This window comes from Tachypleus tridentatus, chromosome 9 (assembly GCF_004210375.1).
Source record: "Tachypleus tridentatus isolate NWPU-2018 chromosome 9, ASM421037v1, whole genome shotgun sequence".
Lineage (NCBI taxonomy): Eukaryota > Metazoa > Arthropoda > Merostomata > Xiphosura > Limulidae > Tachypleus > Tachypleus tridentatus.
The window spans coordinates 145,179,225-145,204,334 of record NC_134833.1 but is presented as its reverse complement, the minus strand read 5'-3'; the positions used below and the strand labels follow the sequence as shown (position 1 = coordinate 145,204,334).

Genomic DNA, 25,110 nt, shown 5'->3' with positions numbered 1-25,110 from the left:
CAAAAAGTGTACCGGTGGTGTGAACTAAAGGAGTGAAGCTATTAATGTAGTTCACATTATTATTATTATTATTATTATTATTATTATTAGGTTCGACATACGTTTCAAAACGAAAATTCACTCCGATTCGTTTCCAAGTGACATGAAATTCTGCCCATGAATCCAAACAACAACAGCAAAATAAATCAATGTATCAAAACAACAACTTATAAACACAGCTTTCACACTTCACTGAACTGACCATATAAATGAAGAAATTATTTCTTTTGAAATATTCCTTTATTCAGACATCAACAAATTTCCACCAACTCTTGTCGGGCCCGACATGATCAGGTGGTGAGGGCGTTATATTCGTAAACTGAGGGTCGCGATTCTAATTACCGTCACATCTTTTACAGCCGTGGGGGCGTTATAATGTTACGGTCAATCCTACTATTCATTGGTAAAAAAGAGTAGCCCAAGAGTTGGCGGTGGGAGGTTATGACTAGTTTCCTCCTTTCTAGTTTTACACTGCTAAATTAGAGATGGCTAGCGCAGATAGCCCTCGTGTAGCTTTTCGCGAAATTTCAAAACAAAAATATTGTCAAAACATTCTACACAGCCACTAGAACAAAAGCCTCAAAACTCAACTCACAAACAAAGTAGACAATAATACACTTAAAGAGCGACTCAACATTACACTGTAGTTTATCATTTATTCACGAAATCAGTTCATACGTAATCAACATTTGGAGAAAACGTGACGTTCAACATAAAATTCCTGTTGACTTCAAATTACGTTGGTATTGTGTGATTCTGTGTAATTGATAAAAAAAAAAACAACGTGCAATAACTGTTCAGAATTGTAGATCGGGGAAACCGGAAAAAACTTAAAAACCAGATTCACCGACAATAATGAAAACAACAACCTGTCCCTCTTTTATCATCATTGCAACTCAAAAACCACAGTATATTTGTAAAAACCGCTGTGATTTTAAACAAAGAATCTAACATCAATAAACCCAAAATAAAGAAGGCTATCTTAATATAACAAAACAAACACAAGATACCAAAATACCTTCACTAAACTGCTAATTAATCTCTGGTGTTGTGATCATTTTGTTCAATATTGTATATATACTTCTGTATCTAAGTAACCTACTTGTAGCTGTTGACGAAATAATCTTGTCTACATATTGTACATCTACAGTAAAGTTTTTTCATTATTCACTCAAGCCTTGTCCAAACTTTGTTTTCCTACAAAGTAGGTTTCTCGACTTCACCTTGAAATATAATTTATCCATTGCATGTTTTTTTGTTTTTTTTTCTCTTACAGTGCTACCTTGATAGTGAGTCTACGCCCTACTGGCACATGGCCCACTTTTATTTCTCCTGGAAGCTTGATCAGGTACTGGCTTTATTGACCCTGTCCACTCATTGTTTTGTTGTTCTATCTCAGTGGGACTGGTGCTTGACCTTCCATAGTTCTTCTTCCTTAGGTCTTTACCTTCTTTGTAAAGAACTTCTTCAGTCCTCTGATTAGAACTTAAAGATAACTATTTATTTTAAACTGATTTCAAAACTTGTATTTTTACAGTCTCTTTGATAAAACAGCCATCTACTACAAAGAAGTAAGTTAACAAATGAAAATGCTATTTTCAGGGGCTTACTGCAGTCGTGATATATTGCAAACACTTTGCTTTGTAGGCTACATAAATGTTCACCATCTAAGAAGTGACTAAACGTCTTATAATTACATCTCCTGTGTCTGGCAAACTACCATTTTAGGCTTGGGTAAATCTGGCACTGTATATTAGATTCACTTGTGGTTTACCATGGGATTGGTTTACGTGGAATAATCAGAGTGGGTTGTGCGAATTACTTATTCAGATAACTTGTTTGTTTGTTTTGGAATTTCGCACAAAGCTACTCGAGGACTATCTGTGCTAGCCGTCCCTAATTTAGCAGTGTAAGACTAGAGGGAAGGCAGCTAGTCATCACCACCCACCGCCAACTCTTGGGCTACTCTTTTGCCAACGAATAGTGGGATTGACCGCTGGGAGGGCGAGCATGTTTAGCGCGACGCGGGCGCGAACTCGCGACCCTCGGATTACGAGTCGCTCGCCTTACGCGCTTGGCCATGCCAGGCCTATTCAGATAACAGTTATACTTTCTGAAAATAAAGTCATACCTTCTCAAAACAAGCTTAAGCCTAATGTATAAATTATAGCTGAATATATGCAACATATTTCAAGGTGCATTTTACACATAATAAGCAAAGTCAGTTGAATATCATTGGTCTGTGTGCATTAAGAAAAAATGTATTTCTTTTTTTATGAGAAACATCGATAATGTTGTATGAGTTAAAAAAGATTACAACACAATAATTGTCATTGAAGAAACTATTTCTTGCTAAATCTCTATTGTGACGTATTTAACACTGCTGGCATGGAAATTGATTTCGAAAAGAGTATCTCTAATGTGTAAATTATAATTAAATAGTAAATATAAATTCCTAATTATTTTTTGCTTGTTGGAGTACCCGCCTCCTGGACGTAAGGCATGTTAATTCATAACTAATGAAAGGTTGGTTATCTTAGGACATGAAAAACTGTTTTCCTTATATGTAACTGTAAAAAAAAAATAATCGTAAAACCGCCCATAAAAAACTCCAAAACACAAAATGTGAAACCGAATCTTTGCATGGATCCAGAAACATCGTCATGCCATATATGTTGAAGATTCCTCAGTAAGGGTTAAGTAATGATAAAAAACGTCCATAAAAAACCACAAAATGCAAAACTGAAAATTTATAAATCACTTCGCTTGGACCTACTAAATCTCCATACCAATTTTGTGTGGAGATCCATCCACACCCTGCAAAGCAGTTACATGGACCTTCAGAATACAACAGACAGCAATATTGTATTTATATAGATAAATAGTTACATGGACATACAAGAGACAGTACTATTATCTTCATAATGGTAAGTAGTTACATGAACCTATAACAGACAGTACTATTATATTTATATATACTAGCCGATTACCCGTGGCGCCAGTTCTCACTTGGGGTTCCAGTAACTGGTAGGGATGACTGCTAGCTATTTGCAGCCTTGTATAGTAATCTCTATTGAATTCCTTTCTTTCTTGTCCAAAGACAAAAACATGTCAAATACTCTGTAAACGACCAATCTGCGTGTGACCTCTTCACCTTCGTTTTGCTCTACTACGCGCAGCAAATTCAGCAGTCCATTTTTTTTTCTGTACATTTGAATGGACAAAAATAAAAGTTCTCCGTGACGGGAAACGGACTCGAAACGTGAAATTCGTGACCCCTAATGCACATCTACATGCACACAGGATAAAAAATTCGCAAAGTTGGGGGGTTGCACATCGCGTAATAAAATGTTGTGCACCTAACTATACGAAATGTGTATTACAAAATTTATTTTCAGACAACTAATACAGATTATACATTCAAATAGATTAACACTTTACAATAAATTGTAGCTACACCGAGATGAGTTCCTGTGTTTAACACTTTATAGCTTAAGCACTACAAATCAAGAAGTTTAATTATTAGCAGTGCTAATTAATAACAAGCCTGTTTACGGCACCGAAGATTAATTACATTTTATGAGAATAATTTTCAAAGGCTAATTAATTTGTGTGTAGTGTTATTTGGCAGGCATGGCTCCATGGGTGACGTAACATGGATTTTTGGTTCGAAGTGAATTTTCACAGTCCAGTAGTTTATACCACAGGTAAGCTTGTCACAGAATAAACGTCACGGTATTTTCCAAGAAAAGATATATTATTAATGCAACCATTATTGAACAATGTACAGTCAAACAACATAATATTTCGAAAAAGAAGTCTTCACTTCTTGCTTGGTGAGAGCGGGAAAACTCGTATAGCAGAGCAAATCACGAAATTATACGCTCTATGTCCATGTGGAGCCGAGCGGTTCTTACTGTTCATCGTGGAGGCTTGTTATCGCGGAAACTGTTGTGTTGGTAACTTGTTTTGTTTTTTGTTTGTTTTTTTGGAATTTCGCACAAAGCTACTCGAGCGCTATCTGTGCTAGCCGTCCCTAATTTAGCAGTGTAAGACTAGAGGGAAGGCAGCTAGTCATCACCACCCACCGCCAACTCTTTTACCAACGAAAAATGGGATTGATCGTCACATTATAACGCCCCCACGGCTGGGAAGGCGAGCATGTTTAGCGCGACGCGGGCGCGAACCCGCGGATTACGAGTCGCGCGCCTTACGCGCTTGGCCATGTGTGTTGGTAACAATGTATTACCATGTCCATTAAAGTGAGCACGATATGGCAGGAAATGAACTGGAATATTATCTTTAAAAAACATGGTTAACCCCAGTAAATCTAAGTAGGAAAATTCCTTGCTGTCAGTTTCGAATAATAACTGACGTGTAATGAATAATTCACGTACGTGGGATAGGCCTGCGATGTATAGTTAAACATGGAATAGCTGATTCTCTGATGTATGGTTGAACACGGACACATACATTTAGTTTTGTAGCTACAAATGTATAGCTTATGTAACATGGTAAGGCCACAAATAATTAGTTTTGTAACTACGGATTTATAACCCAAGTGTTATGCTAACGAGAGGTATATGTAAAGCTATCTATATTTTATTGTACTTAATTATTCATAGTTTTTAGCATATCGTGATATTACACGTACTTTTGCAAGAAGTTACGTACAGTTTAATACGTAACTGTGATATATAATTTGTAAACCGTGTAGCATTTTGCATATAATGCTTTTCTAACCACTCACATAACCTTAGGTGATTTATTTAAATCTTTTATGTTACCATGTGCCCAAGAATAACCAATAATCGAAAAGTACAATGAAAACTTAAACTGAGTCACCTCACCACGTGACAAATATTGTTTAGAACATTCTTAGTGGTGATTGGTTTAGAATAGGAGAAGTACAAACTGAAACTGTTCTTAGCTATTGGTTGCTTGTTATTCAGTCTGAACTTCATCATGTTTATATTATTATACCCGTTAAAAATATAATCTAAGGCTGTTCAACCTCGGTGTGATTGCTGTAAAACGTTTCGGAAGTTAAAACTGGTTTCGACCGGATGTGTCTGGTTGTATACTGATACAACTGGTGTTATTATACTTTTTATCTCTTCATGACACAATGTTCTCTCCATTTCGTTGAAGATCAGTCATTTGTGACGGTCTTACAGTCGTTAAATCCATTTTATCTAATTTATCAACACGTAGAATATTGTTGTAATAGGACTTTTAAGCAAAGTCAACAAAACAGATACGGGGACTTTAACGCGTTTAAGATCAAATATTTGCACCTGATATTTTATTTTGTCTGCTTGCGGAAGATGGAATATGTAATTCTGAAACGTCCAAGAAGTAAATGTTTATTACTGTACATACACGTATCAAGTGTTTATTACTGTACATACACGTATCAAATGTTTATTACTGTACATACACGTATCAAGTGTTTATTACTGTACATACACGTATCAAATGTTTATTACTGTACATACACGTATCAAATGTTTATTACTTTACATACACGTATCAAGTGTTTATTACTGTACATACACGTATCAAATGTTTATTACTGTACATTCACGTATCAAATGTTTATTACTTTACATACACGTATCAAATGTTTATTACTGTACATACACGTATCAAATGTTTATTACTGTACATATACGTATCAAATGTTTATTACTGTACATACACGTATCAAATGTTTATTACTGTACATACACGTACCAAATGTTTATTACTGTACATACACGTATCAAACGTTTATTACTGTACATACACGTATCAAATGTTTATTACTGTACATACACGTATCAAACGTTTATTACTGTACATACACGTATCAAATGTTTATTACTGTACATACACGTATCAAATGTTTATTACTTTACATACACGTATCAAGTGTTTATTACTGTACATACACGTATCAAATGTTTATTACTGTACATTCACGTATCAAATGTTTATTACTTTACATACACGTATCAAATGTTTATTACTGTACATACACGTATCAAATGTTTATTACTGTACATATACGTATCAAATGTTTATTACTGTACATACACGTATCAAACGTTTATTACTGTACATACACGTATCAAATGTTTATTACTGTACATACACGTAACAAACGTTTATTACTGTACATACACGTATCAAATGTTTATTACTTTACATACACGTATCAAATGTTTATTACTGTACATACACGTATCAAATGTTTATTACTGTACATATACGTATCAAATGTTTATTACTGTACATACACGTATCAAACGTTTATTACTGTACATACACGTATCAAATGTTTATTACTTTACATACACGTATCAAATGTTTATTACTTTACATACACGTATCAAATGTTTATTACTGTACATACACGTATCAAGTGTTTATTACTTTACATACACGTATCAAGTGTTTATTACTGTACATACACGTATCAAATGTTTATTACTGTACATACACGTATCAAGTGTTTATTACTTTACATACACGTATCAAGTGTTTATTACTTTACATACACGTATCAAATGTTTATTACTATTCTTGTTGTACTAATATATTTCATTAAACTGAATATGTGACCAAATATCTTTGTATAAATCATAAATGTACATAAAAACTCCAGTTTCAGATAAACAGAGAATATGTGCAGATATTTTGTAGCGGCGAGTGTTGTTTATAATAAAAGTCGTTTTTCCACTGGATTGGCCCGCGAGTTGCTTGATAAAATCGAACTATGTCAGAGAGAAGTAGGTTTGTATTTAATTTTAACGGACAATGCTCATTGCGACTCGTTCTCGTAACCTGTCTTTAGGGCATAACTAGTAGTCTCAACGTGACTGATATTCCAGAGGAATTCCTTGCTTTCTCCCCCATCATTAGGCCTCGTAAACTTTGTATTTACTTGTGCTGACGTTTCGCTCTATGAAAGAGATAAAACTTCCTTCCTGAAGTTTTCCTATTACGACAGCACCTGTACCACTTTAATGTTACTTTGAAATCGGGTTTTAGATATTATTAACTGGATCATAATTATTGGCTTGTAGCCAATACTTCCGTTACGTAAAATACATTCAGAAGTCGGTTGAATAGAGTAAAAAAATAAAATTATGTTTCTCATATTTTCAACTTCATCGTGTGAAGTCAGAGGTCTGACGTATGAATGTTCCCGTTTTGCTTTTTTCCAAAACACTTATTTGTAATGTTGTATTTAAGATGTTATCATTGACATATTCAGTGTTAGCTGCGATCGTTAATTGGTGGAACAGACGTAACATTTTCACTATACGACTAATTTAAAACAATGTTGCTGCTTGTCTTTAGAGTAAATAGGAGTGAAATATACTAGAAAAACTGTCGTACTCACAGCTGAATTAACTAGTAATTTCTCACTTCTTTACGACTAATAAGAATATATCTTTATTTAGGTATCTTGAACTAGTTTTTCAAAATTGTGTGTAGCCAATCGTATTCGTGCTAATCGATAGTCGTTAGGATGTAAACATGTTATAATCCTTTTACAGAGATAAAGTTCATATACTGGGGCTTAAGTTTCTCGCTAGCATGTACTCGCTTCTGTAAGGACCTGCTACGAAAACAGATGATACAGAAACGTTTATAAAACTGGCTCGAGATGGTTTGGGTTGACCATTATGATTATTTTCTGCACTACGTTTCCTAAATCTGTGTTCGAATGGATACTTTTAATTAACTGGTTTCTTTCTCCCTATAGTATTAATTTTGATGATCAGTTTCGTGTTTAGTCTGAATGTACAAGTTTAACACAGAACACGTGGCCCAAAAGAAAGTTAAGATTTTCTCAGAATCAGATCTGTGACTTGTTCTTCCTTCTCTGTGGTGTCAGATTTTATCCTTTTGGCTCGCAAGAGGGACTCAGGTCCTTCAGCTAGCTCATCCAGTAAATTCTATTGACGAATGTCAAGAGAGAGCAAATAGTTACTTGGTGATGCCACTAGGACAAAGAAACCCAAATTATTTTTAAACTAACATGCAGGTTTCAAAACAGTTCTGGTTTGATTTTCGAAGTTTGCACTTTTATTGACTTACCATCGTAGCAGAGTTCGACGAGTACAAATAGTGTTTTTTTTTTTTCAGCTACATTTAACAACAAATTATTATTCTTGTGTGTTACTGTGGTCTTTTCTATTTTAGGTCAATAAAGATTCTTATCTTTATATATTGCAACTTGTGTCCAGAGTATTTGCTGTTCCTCGACTTACACTAACATGGCAGTAATTTAGCATTGTTGTGCAATAATCATATCTTGTCAAATCTCCTGTTATTATGGGAGCAGATGTATGAAACTCTTTTACATAACTATATTCACCGACAATTACCACATGACCCTTCCATTAATAATGTTTTTCTTTCCCATATTTGTGTTTATTCTTTACTTTACGGTAAAAGAAAAACGTATTAACTTACTAAATACAATCTTAAATAAAGAATCACGTCTGTATCAAACAACAAGTAAGGACAAGAAGGCTGTTTATCTCTCTTTTGATCTTTCTTTATGTATCTGCTTTATGATGTTGGTTGTAGAATATTAAGTAGGTGTATCGGTAGACTTAGTAACGCACAGTTTTATATACAAACGGTTTGGTTGCTTTGATTTAGCGCAAAAGAAACAATGGGCTATCGATGCTGCGCCCACTAAAGGGAGTGAAATTTTTAGTAATTAGCTGATAAGAGTAGAGACCACCACAGTGAAACATTTAATAATGATGTCCGGATTCCGTTGTTAGGTCTGAAGAACGTAGTCTAAGTATGGGTGGTGTTCACTGGTTAGTTTCATGTATATTTTGTTAGTTCAAAACTCATTGAGATTACGATCCGTTAGCTCTTGTGTAACTTTGCATGAAACTCTTACAAACAAACGAACAAACAGGTAGGATTCACATAAAGTGGGATTTTAACAATTTATTATGGGAATTAGAAAACCTTTTGTGAGAATAAAAATATTAAGAACCTCTACTGATAAGATAAAAATAAGTCTGTACTGTTGAAGTGACAAGATTGAAAACCTGTACTGTTAAAGTGACAAGATAGAAAACCTGTACTGTTAAAGTGACAAGGTTGAAAGCCTATACTGTTAAAGTGACAAGATTGAAAGCCTGTACTGTTAAAGTGACAAGATTAAAAGTCTGTATTGTTAAAGTGACAAGACTGAAAGCCTGTACTGTTAAAGTGACAAGATTGAAAGCCCATACTGTTGAAGCTGTAAGAATAAAAATATGTACTCTTAAAGTGTCAAAGTGTAAAGTCTGTACTGTTAAAATGGAAAAATTACAGAAGTCTGTACTGTTAAACAAGCAAGACTGAAAGTTTATAATGGTAAATAGCAAGATTAAAATACTAGAAACTTGTAAAGTGAACAAATCTAAAACCTATAATTACTGTTATCGTGGCATAATTGACCGTTTGGTGATCAGGTAGAATGTATTATCTTTGATTTGTTTTTACATAAGCACAATGTAAAATTTACTTTTATATATGATGATGACGTGATATAGTTTAAAAGATCGGTGTCATTCTCGTCTACAGTTTTCCCCTAAAAACACATTAATAAACAGGATGCATTTCTTTTGCTGTTAATGAGCCATGTTAAAAGAGAGAGTGGTACTTTCACAGTATTTGAATTCACCAAATATAAACAATTTTGTTTTATAAACATGTTTTCATTCAAAACTCTAATGATCAAACTTAACACTGTTATGTGTGAAGAAGGCTGAATGCCAGCAAAACCTGTTACGTAAATATATATCTTGAAATTTGCTGATTACATAAGTATTCAGTCCTTTAAGTCAGTACGTGATGAAAACACCTTTGGCACCAGTTTCTGCTGTGAGTATTTTTGTTAGTTCTCTACCAGCTAGGCCCGGCACGGCCAGGTGGTTAGGGCGCTCGACACGTAATTTGAGGGTCGCCAGTTTGAATCCCCCTCGCACCAAACATGCTCGTTGTTTTAGCAGTAAGGGTGTTATAATGTTACGGTCAATCCCACTATTGGTTCTTAAAAGAGTCCCCCAAAAGTTGGCAGTGGGTGGTGATGAATAGCTGCCTTTCCTCTAGTCTTACACTGACTAAACTAGGAATGGCTAGCGCAGATAGCCCTCGTGTAGTTTTGCTCGAAATTCAATACCATACAAACTACCGGCTTGCATAATGGGATGGTGTAATTTTTGCCCATTCTTCTTAACAAAATTGCTTCAGTTCTGATAAGGTCGTTGAGGATGAACTGCAAACTTAAAGTCTCACTATACATTTTCTATTGAATTCACGTCAGGACTGTGATTGGGCTAGTCCATAACATTCACTTTCTATTGAATCCACTCCAATGTGGCTTTTGCCTTGTATTTTGGATCATTGTCCTTCAGAAATGTGAATTTTCGACCTAGTTTTAGATTCTTGTCTAACTCAAGCAGGTTTTCCTCTAGGATTCGCCTGTAGTTTGCACCATCATTTTCCCTCTATTCTGGCAAGCTTCACTGTTCATGCTGATGAGAAGCACCCCATAACATGATGCTGCCACCACCATGCTTAACAGCTGGGATGGTGTTCACTGGGTAATGTACTATATTGGGTTTGCACCAGACACAACGCTTTGAATTTACTAAAAAGCTCCAATTTCTCTCTTATGACCTCAAAACCTTCTGCCACGTGTCTGCAGCATCATTTACGTGATTTGCCGCAAACTTCATACGAAATTTAAGATGATTCTTTTTCAGTAATGGTGTCTTTCTTTCCACTCGTCCATACAGACCAGCTTTGTGTAGGGACCGAGATACTGATGATGTACAAAACTGACTCCCATCCTAGACATGGAGTTATGCAGATCTTTCATTGTAAGTGTTGGCTTTACAGTGGCACTCCTAACTAGTTTCCGGCTAGTCTGGCTGCTTAGTTTGAAAGGATGGCCTGATCTGGATGCTGACTGTGTTGTATGAAGCACATTCCACTTCTTAATGATGGACTTCACCACACTCAAAGAGATAATACTATGTAACACAAATTTTGTTCCTGGAGAGTATGTGTTATTTCTTAATTGTTTATGTTGTAAAAGTTCAGAAAATGGTCATTGTTCTCTTTAAACTTTGCTTTTGTGACCTGGATAATACAATTTAGAAATTAACTTATTTTCTATGTAAAAACTGGCAAATTTGCACATTTACAATTACATAAGGTCTGAATAAAATAACATATGAATCTAAATTTACATGTATTTATACCAAATTTATGCGGCGTTCAAAGTCCAGTATATCTTAGTGGAAGCGCTCGCCTTGCTTCTCTGAGTATGCTCCCATGTTCTCCTTGAATTATCAAGATGAGTGTCAAGAATATGGACTTTCAGGGACATTCCGCATCCCACTTTGCCGTAGTTTTTCACCAGAGCCTCAACCAGTTCCACATACTTTTCGCCTTGTGATTGCCCAAGAAGCCCCGAACCACTGTGACAAAACTGCCCTAAGCTTTTTTTTCCTTCATACTGAGCTTCTTAAGGAATTCTGAGCACTTCAGGATCTTTATTTGTGGTCCAACGAAGACACCAGCTTTGACCTTTGCCTCAGACAGCTTAGGGAAGGAGTCTCGAAGGTACTTCAAGGTTGAAGACTCCTCATCAAGGGCTGTGACAAATTGTTTCATAAGACCCAATTTTATGTGCAATGGTGGGAATAACACTGAAGGTTCTGAAGGTTCACTAGTGGCTCACACTTGACATTGTGCCTACCCACAGAGAACTCGGTCAGTTGTGGCCAGTACTTCCTGTTGTAGTGCTCTCTTTTGTCCTTTGTATCATCCTACGAAAGAGCAAAATAAAATTATTATGAAGAATAAATTTATTTTATCCACAACTAATGTATAAGAGGTTCATGCAAAATATTTTATGTGATATTTTTCTATACTATTGGAAAGTAAATATAAATAAATAAAATATATTTAAATTTTAATAGTTTTATAATTTGTATAATATAAAATCTTAATGTTCAAGCAAAAAAAATTGTCCGTCTTACCTTCTAGAGTTTTTTTGTAGTGCTCCCAGGTAAAACGAGGTGCCCAGGGTTTGTCTTGATCCCTGACAAGCATGCTGAAATATGCCTTGTAGGCTTAACACATTTTAGCAGATGCTGTCACAGAATACTTTTTCGCTCTTGTCTTGATAAATTGGCCACATACACAGCAGAATGCGTCTGGAGAATGCTTGCAGCTTCTTGATGCCATCTTTGATAAAATCAGATAGGTCTATGTGTTCACTTAGGCAGCTAAAAGTAATCTTAAGTGGTGAGTGGTGAGCCCCTGTATATATATATTACTATGGAAAGTTCTGGAAAATTCTAAAAGTTTCTTGAAAATTCTCGTAAGTTCTACAACATTCTAGAAAATTCTTGTATCTTCGAGAAATTTCTCTATCAGCTACTCAGCTCTGAATCTACCTGGAATGTTCTGGAAAATAGATAAATTTGAAAATTTCATTGCCCAGGTCACAAAAGCAAAGTTTGAAGAGAAAAATAGATATTTTCCATTTACTTTAGCCATAAACAATTGGAAAATAACACTTTCTGCCCAGGAACAAGAAAAATAAAAAAAATGTTTTACATAGTGTAATCAGCAACTTTGAAATTTTCTTGTAACCTTCTCTTGATCTTTACCATTTTATCCTTGACTTGTTTGGAAAGCTACTTGGTCTTCACGGTTGATTTGTTGTATCACTATGTGAGTTGTGGCTTGAGCAGATGTATTTACTTTGAAGTCAACTTAAATCATTTTGATTACACACAGATAGAGACAGTTATACTAATTTTGTGATCTTTCAAACTAATATTTTGCGCCTGAACTGATTTGTGGCTACCTTAGCAAAGGTGTTGAGTACTTAATCAATTGAGAGTATTATCATTTCCTTTAGAAATATAACTTACATAATATCAGTGTTTTCTTAGGTTTTATCAGTGTGGAGTATATTGTATAGATTCTAGGTATAAAGTCCCATTTAAAAATTTCATGTTTGCAACTCAGATGACAACAAAATGTGGAAACTTTGCAGAGGGTGAAAGCACTGTGTATGAAAATCAAATGTTTTGAAACCAAAGATATAAGTATACTAAAGGTATTAAAAAAATAAGATCTCACTCAATGACCAATCATTATCCATTACTTGACAATTACGTATAAGTAATAGTTTGTTTGTATTTTAAGTACAAAGTTAAACAATGGGTTATCTGTGCTCTGCCCACCACGGGTATCAAAACAAGGTTGGTTTCTAGCGTTGTAAGTCCACAAAAACGCCATTTACCACTGTGGGCATAAGTAGCGTATACTGGCTCCAAAAATTCTTTTAAATGCAAGGGAACATTTCAAAACTTTTCCCATAATGCCTAAAATAAACAATATCTTTTTCCAGCCTTATACCTATAGCTTTAAACAGAGATATGTGTCAGATATCTCCAGGGCTTTCAACTTTTAATTCTTAGAATATTATGTGTAAGAAATTTTCGGATGACCCTTGTTTAGGTCTTGTAACAAGTCTTGACATGGAGATTAAGTGAAGTTCCAATTGTTCTCTTTTTCATGGTCGCATGAATTCTAATTTCGATCCTGGCTAGAAATAGTGTATTGTTTGTTGTAACAGAACAAACTAAGCTGTTGTTTCATTAATACAAGTATACTTCATACAAAAAACCTTTACTTCAAATACCTTATAATTAGAGAGGGCTATTAGCTTGAGATTTAATAAGTTTAGAATGATATTACTTTACACTTGAATACACAAACTGTTTTAATTATTTTTAATAAGTTTCACCGTGTTTTAGATGTATTTGGAAAGCCAATTAAGAAACCGTTGAGTTTGGAAAGGAAAACATTTCTGACATCATTAACTGAACTGGTTTAACAAACAGTGGTTATTTGTTTCAATGTTTATTTGTTTTCTTTTCAGAGAAAGAAGTAAAGAAATGGGACGAACAACACAAATTATCGCTGCCGTTAGCTTAGCTGTGTTGGCGCTGCTAATTGGTATACTTATTGGTAACTATGGGATTGGTGGTAGACAAATGAGCGAACACGAACGACACAAACTCCAGGTGGCCGAAAGACTGACCGTTCCTTCATATGAAAAAAACGATAAAGTTTCAAAGCATGTAATAAAAGATGTGAAGCCAGAAAACATTAAAAAGTATCTCAAGTAAGTGAAAAAAAAGAAACGTCAAAGTATTAAAAAGTTGTATGTTGGTGGCAGTTTTTAGGCCTATTGGATTTCCAATATATCGTCAACTTTCAGCGTTAAAAACCAAAACTTGTGAAATTACTTTGATGAATGATATATGTTCTTTGAATCCAGGGCATGGCCAAGCGCGTAAGGCGCGCGACTCGTAATCCGAATGTCGCGGGTTCGCGCCCGCGTCGCGCTAAACATGCTCGCCCTCCCAGCCGTGGGGGCGTTATGATGTGACGGTCAATCCCACTTTTCGTTGGTAGAAGAGTAGCCCAAGAGTTGGCGGTAGGTGGTGATGACTAGCTGCCTTCCCTCTAGTCTTACACTGCTAAATTAGGGACGGCTAGCACAGATAGCCCTCGAGTAGCTTTGTGCGAAATTCCAAAATAAACAAACAGAATCCAGGGACGTAGATTTTTTTACACCCGATGGGGGGGGGGATGATTTTTGCAACCACTTACGTGGACTGTTCAATTTGCAAATTGGTAATCTCTGATTACGTGAACCTAAAAACTGTAAACATGCAGTCACAGAGTAATCTTGTTGCCACGATACTTGCATGTATACTTAGGCCTACTAACTGATACTTACGAACTATCGCTTAGATCGAAAAGCTTAGAAGCACGCTTATATTAAAGATGTACATTTCGGCTATTGAAAAAGCTTACATCTAGGCTTAATTATGTAATTCGATTGGTAAGAACACGAGAATCACAAGAACAAACACACAATTTGTAGGCCTGTGACGCAATAAAACAATTCAACAGACCAAACTGTAGGGGGGATGATTGTATGCACCATACCCCGCACCTAAAATGAAGGGGGGGATGTATACCCTCCATCCCCAAGAATCTACGACCCTGGTTGATGGACTCAGAGCAGCTACTAAGGGTTAGCAAAGGTTTTATTAAAACTAGTTTATCAGATTTTCCAAAAATCACTTTTAATATATCTATGGCTGGAAAAAAATAACAACACGAAAATATGACTTTTATTTAACGCTCATTTTCTTACAGTTAACTAGGAAGAAAGGTTATCGGCCATTTTAAATATAAAACATTGTAGGATGTTAGTGTAAAAGATTTGTTTAAATCATATGTTTATGTATGACGTAAATCTAATTTATATCAAAATGAGGACCTTTCTTTTCAAAATATAAAAATGTTAGTTCGCGTTTGTAAACGTTTTAACGAACTTTAAATTTTCGTCAATTGAACAATCAGCTAGGTCACTTTATATTATTCTGTCTTATTGACTAAGGCTTAGAAAGGCGTTAAAAGTCAATGTTAATTTCAGTTGGTCATTATATATTTAATAAGATTTTTGACTTGCTCTCGATTGGCTGAAACTTGTTTAATGAACTTATTTCTTGTTTTATCATCATACAAATATGACATGATATTAAGAAAGAATGAAACAAAACTGTCTCTATTGGATGCACGTGCTAGATAATGCTAATTTGTGTGTTACAGCTGATGATATAGTTTTAAGTAACTTTATCAAAAATATCAGACATAATAGTAATATAATTTTAATTTTAGCCCCTACCTTCTCTTTCTCCACTGACAACCCCTACTCCTCGTGAAAGATGAATCATTAAACAGTGTTTTTCAAAGAAAAAATATTCCTACGTTTCGTATAAGTAAAATAAACGTCAGAGAACATGAAAGTACGAAATACAAGATAATACCAAATCTTAGTAAAACATTTACTAACATTTTTATCGTCAGAATGCATAAAAAATACATTGAATAGAACGCCTTCGCTGAAGCAGTAACTTTCACGAGCGCCCATGGAAAGGTAAAAAAAACAATAAACTTTCTTACTTTAAAAAACAACATTCCATTTCTAGCATTATAAAAAAATACCGCAGTTTCACATCATAACTTACAGTCTGTTGACTTTGAAATAACAATAAACATTACACTTCAAATGTGTTAGCTTTATTTTTTCTTGCAATACAAAACTGTTACTATAAGTTTCATGTAGTTAGAACATTCTATTGAGCGTTCTCTTCAATAACTCTTACCTGTTTGTAATCAGAAGTCTTTGACCTATCAGACTTAAGTATGAATTAAATCACATTTATTATGCCTCAGAAATATTTTTTTATTCGCAAGCTGGACAGTTAATTAAGCATATTTCATTACTAATATTTTAGCTGAAGGAAAATCGTTTGAAAACGTGTACTTTATTTTATTTTATATTTAAGAGTATTATTTAAAATTTGAATCAGAGATAAGGTACTGGTGTTTTAAAAATTACCTGTCATTAACATTTAAATCTTTGGATGTGAAGGCTTTATTCAGAACAGTTCAGTACGTTAGAACTTAACAATGTTGATTTTTTTTTAAACATTTCATGTTTTGTATGTGAACTTGGAACAGGTATGTTTAGTTCTCATTAGTTTTTGACGTATGTTTGATTTCTGGGGCGCAGATAGCCCTCGAGTAGTTTTGCGCGAAATTCAAAATCAAATCCTGGTTTCTTAGTCATAACTTGAGATGCGATTATAAAACTACTACAGAACGAGAAACTGGATGTTACCAGAAACTTTGGCATCCTCGATCAATCGTTTTTCGCGGCCATGCGTGTGATAATTTGAGTTTCAGGTTAAATTGTTTTATGGTTGAAATTCTAAAATTATGTCATGGATCATTACTAGGTATTTATCCAAGAAACCTCATGTGGCAGGGACTGCACGTGACTTCGAACTGGCTAAATACATTCAAAACTTGTGGTCCAATCAGGGATTAGATAAAGTTGAAATGGTTCCATATAATATTCTACTCTCGTATCCAGATCCACAACATCCAAATACGGTAATTATGATTTATCGTACAAAACATGTTTCACGAAAATATTTATTAGTTTAATTTAGAAAACTTAGCATAAAATTACAGTAAGATTTAGTGTGCTAATGTCGTACATTAATCATTAACATGTACTTATCCTAATTTTCCAAATTTAGCACCATTTTTATAAATATTCGATCTTCGTATGATAGAAATATATTGTGATTAAAAAGGTTTTCGGTAGAGTATTAGTATTCTGTAATGTAATACATTTTACTTCTTGCCTATTCTTTAAGTTTAGAATGATATTACTTTACACTTGAATACACAAACTGTTTTAATTATTTTTAATGGCTGTTAGAAAGCTACATTTTAGTTACATCTAAAGCACGATTTACGTTCGACTCACACAATTGTATCACTTTATCTCCTGTCAGGGCCCGGCATGGCTTAGCGCGTTAAGGCGTGCGCTTCGTAATCTGAGGGTCACGGGTTCGCGCCCGAGTCGCGCCAAACATGTTCGCCCTCCCAGCCGTGGGGGCGTTATAATGTGACGGTCAATCCCACTATTCGTTGGTAAAGAGTAGCCCAAGAGTTGGCGGTGGGTGGTGATGACTAGCTGCCTTCCCTCTAGTCTTACACTACTAAACTAGGGATGGCTCGGTGCAGTGGGCTAACAACCTACTCACTTAAATACCTGTTCATGAAACCGCAAGTGATTGCAACCCTCTGTTCCTTGACGGAATTGAATGGTAGACTGATGATGATGATGATCTCCTATCAGATCACTTAGCTACTTTATTGAACTATTAAATCTAGTTATTCATCTTCATATGAAAATTTATATCGCAGTTGGTTTTAAATTCTGAAATAAACACAAACACACACATGTATTTATAATAACCACGTTTTGTTCAAGTGTTTCAAAAATCAGTGTTATTGCAACAACGTTCTTTTTCTCGTAGCTTTACAATTCTGGTTGTTTCTACGATTGATGACCATTGAATTTGAAAAAAAATGGGAACAAAGACTGTGAAAAACAACGAAAACTTTGCTAAATTTGGAAGAAACAGGAGAGGAGAACTCTATCCTGTTTGTTTGTTTATTTTGTTATTTCGGAACTTGCGCGAGAGAATACTACAAGCTTCTCAGCTGAGTGTCTTTCTGCGTCATCTTCGCTAGTAACAGAATTTTATCTTGTGATAAATTTTCGAATTCAATGTGTTTAGTGATAAGTTTCATCAGACCTAAAGCAGCTGTAATGGGGTTACCAAACGCCCCACAAAATTTAGGATCGAGCCGGTTTTTAGCCTTATATTTTTGTCCCTATCAGAAGCAGCAAAATTGATAAGTTGTCCCAGTTTCTCCGAACTTTGCTATGAATTTGATACATACACTTTTTCTCATACGTGGCTTTTTAAAATGTTGCTTAAAGAATAACCGGAAAAAGACAGACCACACGCTTTCTTAATATGAAATGTCACTGGGCAGTAGCAAGTATTGAGCTAGGAAGGCTTATCCCTCCGCGAAGAAAAAGAAAACCTAAAAACCAATGTTGTTTCCTTTGAGTACGTTCAAGAAAATGTAGGTGCTTTTTTGTTTCATTGTCTCTATATTTTTAAAGAGTTGTCCGTCCGCGAAGAAAAAACATCAATATTTGTTTTCTTTTCAGTTGGCCCGGCATGGCCAGAAAGTTAAGGGACTCCAGTCGTAATCTAAGGGTCGCGGGTTCGAATCCCCATTACACCAAACATGCTCACCCTGTCAGCCATGGGGACGTTAATATGTGACGGTCAATCCCACTCTTTATTGCTAAAAGAATAGTCCAAGAGTTGGCGGTGGGTTGTGATGACTAGCTACCTTCCTTTTAGTCTTACACTGCTAAATTAGGGACGGCTAGCGCAGATAGCCCTATTGTAGCTTTGTGCGAAATTCAAACCAATCTTTTCAGTTATTTTAAGAAAATTTAGACTTGTTTTTTATTTTATATTTTTATTCTTAAATAGCGCGTCTTTTAACTTCACTTATTTTTAATTTTTGAATGTAACGTTTGTATTCCATTTATTTTCATCAAGTACATTTTCATTTCATTGATTTTTACCTAGCGCGTTTTTAACTTTATTAGTTTCATTACCACTAGATAAGCTTTTGACAAATTTTATTTGTTTCTGTCATTTAGCAAATGATAAAAAATATGTGTTGTTGCAATTTAAACTGCTTCAGAACTATAGAGACAAAAATGCTACAGTTTATCAATCTGATAACCCTAGACAGACATTTGTTAGGTAGAATTAAGAGTAGGAGATAAGTAATGTGTTGTGTATGGGCCCCTAGGCAAGGTCAGTTCTTCACATGCTCTAATTGTTTTTGTATTTTTTTTCTGCATTGAAACTTAACCAATTAAAGAACCTTTCACTTTTAAAATACTACTCTTCCGACCTTTTAAACTGTCTGAAGAAGATAATAAAAATACAAATAAACGCATAAGTGCTGTATGTGTCTTGATACCTTCACAGACACAACTGAATAATTTGCATTTTGGTTAAGTTGGCCCCTATGCGCCGCACGTCTGAAGGTCTAGAAAGTTCCCGCTAAGGGTGAGGGTGTCAGTGAGAAGTTTACGAACTTAAAACTCTGAAATCCGGAGTTCGATTTCTCCCGGTGTACAGAGTGTGTGTAGGCAATTGTTTGATTTGTCCGTTTGCTTTATGTTTGTTTGTTTTTTGAATTTCGCACAAAGCTACTCGAGAGCTATCTGTGCTAGCCGTCCCTAATTTAGCAGTGTAAGACTAGAGGGAAGGCAGCTAGTCATCACCACCCACCGCCAACTCTTGGGCTACTCTTTTACCAACGAATAGTGGGATTGATCGTAACATTATAACGCCCCCACGGCTGAAAGGGCGAGCATGTATGGCGCGACGGGGATGCGAACCCGCGACCCTCAGATTACGAGTCACACGCCTTAACACGCTTGGCCATGCCGGGCCTGCTTTAGACCTGGCAACCTATTAATTTGTTTGAAGAGCTGTAGAAAAAAAAAAAAAAGGAATTGGGAAAGAATAATGCCACTCGGTATGTACACATTTATGAGATTCTCAGATGAATTTTGAAACATCCTTGTTGTATTTAAGTATAACGCCATTTTCTAAGTTTCTTAAAACGCATTCAACAAATTTATTTTTAATAACTATACAAGGCCTTAAAACGACGAGGCGACACTACTCTGTAAACCAGAGTCCGAGCAGTTTAATCACGCAGCAACTAATACCAAGGGCTGGAAGTGGCCAAGTATTATCATATGCTAAGTTGATCACTGGACATTCTGCGTATTTCCGGTATAATCCAGTATACTAACAAATGCAGCCCGTAATTTATTTCGAATATGAAAAAATTCCTCCTTTCGAGGAGTTATGCTGACTATCTTTCACCTTGTCAATAATTCAAAATTAGTGACCGCTACCAGTGGATCCTAGAGTGTCATAGAGTGCCGTTGAGGTTGAAAATACCGGTAAACATCTTGCGCTAGAAAACAAAAAGCAAAAAGATTCACACGCTATATATTGAACACTAAACCACATTAAATAAAGTGACATGGGGTCTTTGTTTTAATCCGTTAACTTCTAACTTTGATTACAAGTTTTTATGTTTTACGGTCAGCACAACACTGGCAGGCTACAATCATTCCTATCAACAAACACTTTTATTAAACTTTAGATATTCATTTCAACTCCACTGAAATATCAGACATCAAAGAGAAGTTGTATACGCCCTGTCACTATGTGATGTGATATAGCTTGAAAAACTATGACCGCGAATATTTTATGTACTTATCTAATGACGAAACCTAATACATTGGAATTTAGAAAAAAAAATGTAACTCACATTTTTTTAAATCAATTTTTTTAGGTTGAGATAGTTGACAGCAATAGTGGAGAAGTTTTTTTACCGCACAACTACAAGAGAAGAAAGTTCCTCAAGCAGGTGGAGAAGATATGGGTGTGGCATTTAACGGGTTTTCCCCGAGTGGAAACGTTACGGTAATATTTTAAATAAACATATGAGTATTAGACTAGCTAAAATCTAGTACTATGAAACACACTGTGTATCGGTCACGCAATGATATCATGGCAACATATTACGTAATTGAAGTAGTTTGGCTTCCTGTCAATTAGAAGCGAGGAGTCTGCGGTTCATCGAAAATTAAAGACACGTTTGGATTGATATGTAAAAAATATTGCACCTTTTTCGGAATTTGAAAACGTGCCTTTGTTAAATCGTTGAGTTAATCCAGAAAGGATATTAATATATTTCAGTTGACAGTTACAAGCGTATATTAAAGCTTTTAAAAGAGTCTGACGTTACGTCGTAGAACAATAGATTATTTATTCATAGTACATGTATTAAGTGCAGTAAGTTTAGCACTAAATGAACAGTGTACGTCTCTTTGTCGAATATAGGTCTAGCCTAATGAAGGCCTAATTAATGTTAGGCCTAAGACAAGTGAACTTATAAATTTCAGTGTCTGTGATTAGAATACTTTTGTATTACTCTAGAAATCATGTATTTAAATAAGTGATGTTGCAATAAATGAAATAATTTGTTCGCAAATGTTTTGAGGGTTTTCGCTATTAATAATATAAAGATGACACTATGTGGTGTTATTCTACAAAGGATTAACAAAAGTTTTTATACGTATATTTTTAAACATTCCATAGTTAAAGCGATCTATTTTTTGTAGTTTTGGTCACGTTTATCTATTTGTTTACTCATGTTTAATTTTTCTCGTTATTTAAATCTATACAGATAATGGACTTTATTATATATACACTATTTCAAGGTTGATAGTCGCTTAGAGGCTAGCGTACAGCACTGTGATTTCAAGGTTAAGCCTATTCGCCGTTTCTTATTGTTGGTATTTAGGTCCTTAGGGTAGATCTGGGAGAGTCAGATACAATCTTGATCCATTCCTTTAGCATTTATGGGAACATTTAGGGGCAACTGTTAAATGTTGAACGCAATATAAAAGAGGGTATAGCTTTCAAAATAAATGTTCATTGATTTGAATTCAAAATCCCAATCAGGGCCATGTTCATTTACGTTCTAACGTTCGTCATGTACACTGGGAAATAAATACTCGCTATATAAATAGTCCATACATTCCAATCTTTTTCATGCTGTTGGATTACTTTATATGTATTCACATAAATATCCTTTTAATACACTACATGATAAAAGAACAATATGATGGATTAAGTAGGTGTCATATTACTGAAGTTATAGTACATATTTAAGGGTGAGAGGTACTCACGCTTGTTTTCATCATATATGAAATAGCGTTCTAATGCACATAACATTTCGTTTTTGTTAAAGCACGCCAATGATCTGCTTAGAAGTCTGTCATGGAGTGGTTGTATGTTTGCGTATTTAGATGCTAGTGAGTGTTACATTTTTGTTGTTTTTGTAGTTATTTTAATTTTCTTGAATATGACATTGATCCAGACTCGACAAACGTATTCTATGATTAGTCTATGTTTTGTTTGAATATTTTAATATATTAGTTGATGTTGTTTCTGTATTATATTCTGACAAACTTTTAATTCGGTTTATTCTTTGCAAGATTTTTAAAAATATTTCATTTATATGTTTTTGCCAGATTAATTTTGTATTGTAGGTAAGACCAAGAAATGCTATTCATGTATCTGTTTGGTGGATCGGCATGGCCAAGCGTGTTAAGTAATAATCTGAGGGTCGCGGGTTCGCATCCCCGTCGCGCTAAACATGCTCGTCCTCCCAGCCGTGGGGGCGTTATAATGGGACGGTTAATCCCACTATTTGTTGGTAAAAGAGTAGCCCAAGAGTATGCGATGGATGGTGATGACTAGCTGCCTTCCCTCTAGTCTTACACTGCTAAATTAGGGACGGCTAGCACAGATAACCCTCGAGTAGCTTTGCGCGAAATTCAAAATAAACAAACAAACAAGTATCTGTTTGGAGAAGTGTTCCGTTAAGATAGTGTTTGGGATTGATTTCAATTAGTTTCTTTGTTCTGGCCAGCACTAAGATTTGTGTTTTTGGTTTATTAATTTTTATTCGTTTTTAGAACATTATTCAGGGATGTTGTTCAATGAGGGCTGAAAATTCGTGGCTGCTGTTGTTTTCGGTTCAGAATTCTTCCAAATTTTTTCGTCTGCAAATTGTGAACACTAATTTTGTCGTTTAATGGCATGTCGCTGGCGTGCATGATGAAGAGTGTGGGGTTAACTACCCCTCCTTGAAAAAACCCTGCCTCAAGAGTAAAATACTCCGGGTTGGTGTCCTCAACATTTAACCGACATTTTGTATTTTCTAAAAAGTTTGATAATCAGTGAATAACTCTTTGTAGTAGTTCCATCTTTAACATCCGGGACCTTAGCCTTGAATGACAGATTTTATCAGAAGCCTTCCCTAAACCGAGAAGAAATACGACCGTACATTCCCTTTTATTAAAACTATTTATTACGATTTCAGTCAATCTAAGTAAATGATCTGTTGTTTGCCGAATTTTTCTAAAACCGTTTTGTACTTTCAATAATTTAGAATTGTGGTTTAGGTAAAGATTTATTCTTTCTTTTATTGTTCTTTCCAAACTTTTCTCCACGCAGTTGGTCAGCCTGATTGGTCTGCAGCTTTGTAGCTTATTTGCTGGTTTTCTTTCCTACAAAAACATGAGAATAATCGCTTGCTTTCAAGAGACGGGGATATACCCTATTTTGAGGGACAGGTTGAAGAGTTCCTTGAGATGTTCAAGTGGTAACTGAGTTCCATTTTGAGTAATATTGCTTGTATTTCGTACTTTGTTTGCAATGGCTTATAGCGATACAGATTTGTGTCATTGTTAATTCACTTGTCATGTATTCTTTCATGGTTTCTGTGATTGATTCTGTTCTTGTTTGTAGTGGCTATGTAGCTGAGAAGAGTGGTCTAAAGATATTTTTGTTTTATTGAATTTTGTTGTTTACTTGGCTTCGATAATATAGTTATGTATATCTGGATCATTTTGTGTTTGAAAAATACTAAATAGGTGTTCTTTAAATAGTTCAGCCTTTTGCGTGTTAGTATGTGCTATTTTGTTACCTTGGATAGGATGTCTTTTGTAAATCTTTTCAGATGTTTTCAGAATTTTTGTGGGGTATGTTCATCATTTAAGGTATTGCAATAAGTATTCCAGTTTTCATGTTTTATTAATTTTATTCATTTCCTAATTTTCTTAGTGTATTTATCTGTGGTTTCAAAGCCATATCTCCAGTGTTTGTATATAGTTTTCATAAGCCGCGTCTTTCTTTAATCATATTTGTTATGTTTTTGTATTTTTATGCGTATATTGTTGTATTAGGATAGCTGTTTATGCTGCTTTAGTGAAGCATTGAGTTATTACTTGACATAAATCATATATCTCTTGTGGACACGAGACACTTGTTATATTTGAAGCTGGTAATAATTCACCTAGTTTTGTTTCGTATCGTTGCCAATATGCTTTATTATAGAATGTTTGTTTGAGGTATTGGTTTTTGTTGGTGGGGGAGAGATCTAAGTTACACCATATAGGAAAATGGTTACTGTCTATGAAATGCTAAGCATTTTAAACTTTTAAATCCAAGGGGGCTAAACATATATCCAAAATTTATCCTGAATTTATGTGTATTCACTAATGAGTTGCTGTTAAACCATTTAAAAGTGCTGAAGTTGTATTTTTTTATGAATTGTAGTAAACGAGATCCATTTGGTGTAATCCTTCGACATCCAAAATGCGTGTGTTTGGAATTGAGATCCTCTATCACAGAATAGTTTTTGTTATGGTTTACTATAGTATTTAGTAATTTTGTGTCTAGGACTTCACTGGGTGCGAAGTAGGTTCTTGAAATTTTAATTTTGAAGTTATTTGTTATAATTACATCTATGGCTATGCACTCATTTACGCTTAAGACGTTTATGCTATTCATTGCCAGTGTTGATTTATAAATCAGGGTTACACCTCTGTTAGGGTCA

General features: G+C 35.0%; 2 protein-coding genes across 4 annotated transcripts in view; both read left to right on the top strand.

Annotated features, from left to right (window-relative positions):
* Nucleotides 1-25,110, top strand: part of LOC143226595 (N-acetylated-alpha-linked acidic dipeptidase 2-like) — a 94,052-nt gene that overhangs the window by 32,008 nt on the left and 36,934 nt on the right. For all 3 annotated transcript variants that reach the window (XM_076457786.1, XM_076457785.1, XM_076457787.1), the window contains 3 exons: nt 14,015-14,260; nt 16,956-17,112; nt 20,992-21,122. In XM_076457786.1, coding sequence (XP_076313901.1) covers nt 21,078-21,122 — 45 coding nt within the window. In that variant the 5' untranslated portion in view covers nt 14,015-14,260; nt 16,956-17,112; nt 20,992-21,077. The remainder of the gene's footprint in view (nt 1-14,014; nt 14,261-16,955; nt 17,113-20,991; nt 21,123-25,110) is intronic.
* LOC143227513 (glutamate carboxypeptidase 2 homolog) lies at nt 10,603-19,374 on the top strand. The gene is made up of 4 exons (XM_076458954.1): nt 10,603-10,649; nt 14,015-14,260; nt 16,956-17,112; nt 19,309-19,374. Exons 1-4 carry the CDS (start codon nt 10,603-10,605, stop codon nt 19,372-19,374), a joined length of 516 nt encoding a protein of 171 aa, XP_076315069.1.

Bases quoted from the DNA above. Each gene is read 5' to 3' on its own strand.
- LOC143227513 (XM_076458954.1), top strand. From the start codon at position 10,603: ATGATGCTGCCACCACCATGCTTAACAGCTGGGATGGTGTTCACTGG. The intron at 10,650-14,014 runs GTAATGTACTAT...TTTTCTTTTCAG, and splicing joins GCTGGGATGGTGTTCACTGG to AGAAAGAAGTAAAGAAATGG. The intron at 14,261-16,955 runs GTAAGTGAAAAA...GATCATTACTAG, and splicing joins AACATTAAAAAGTATCTCAA to GTATTTATCCAAGAAACCTC.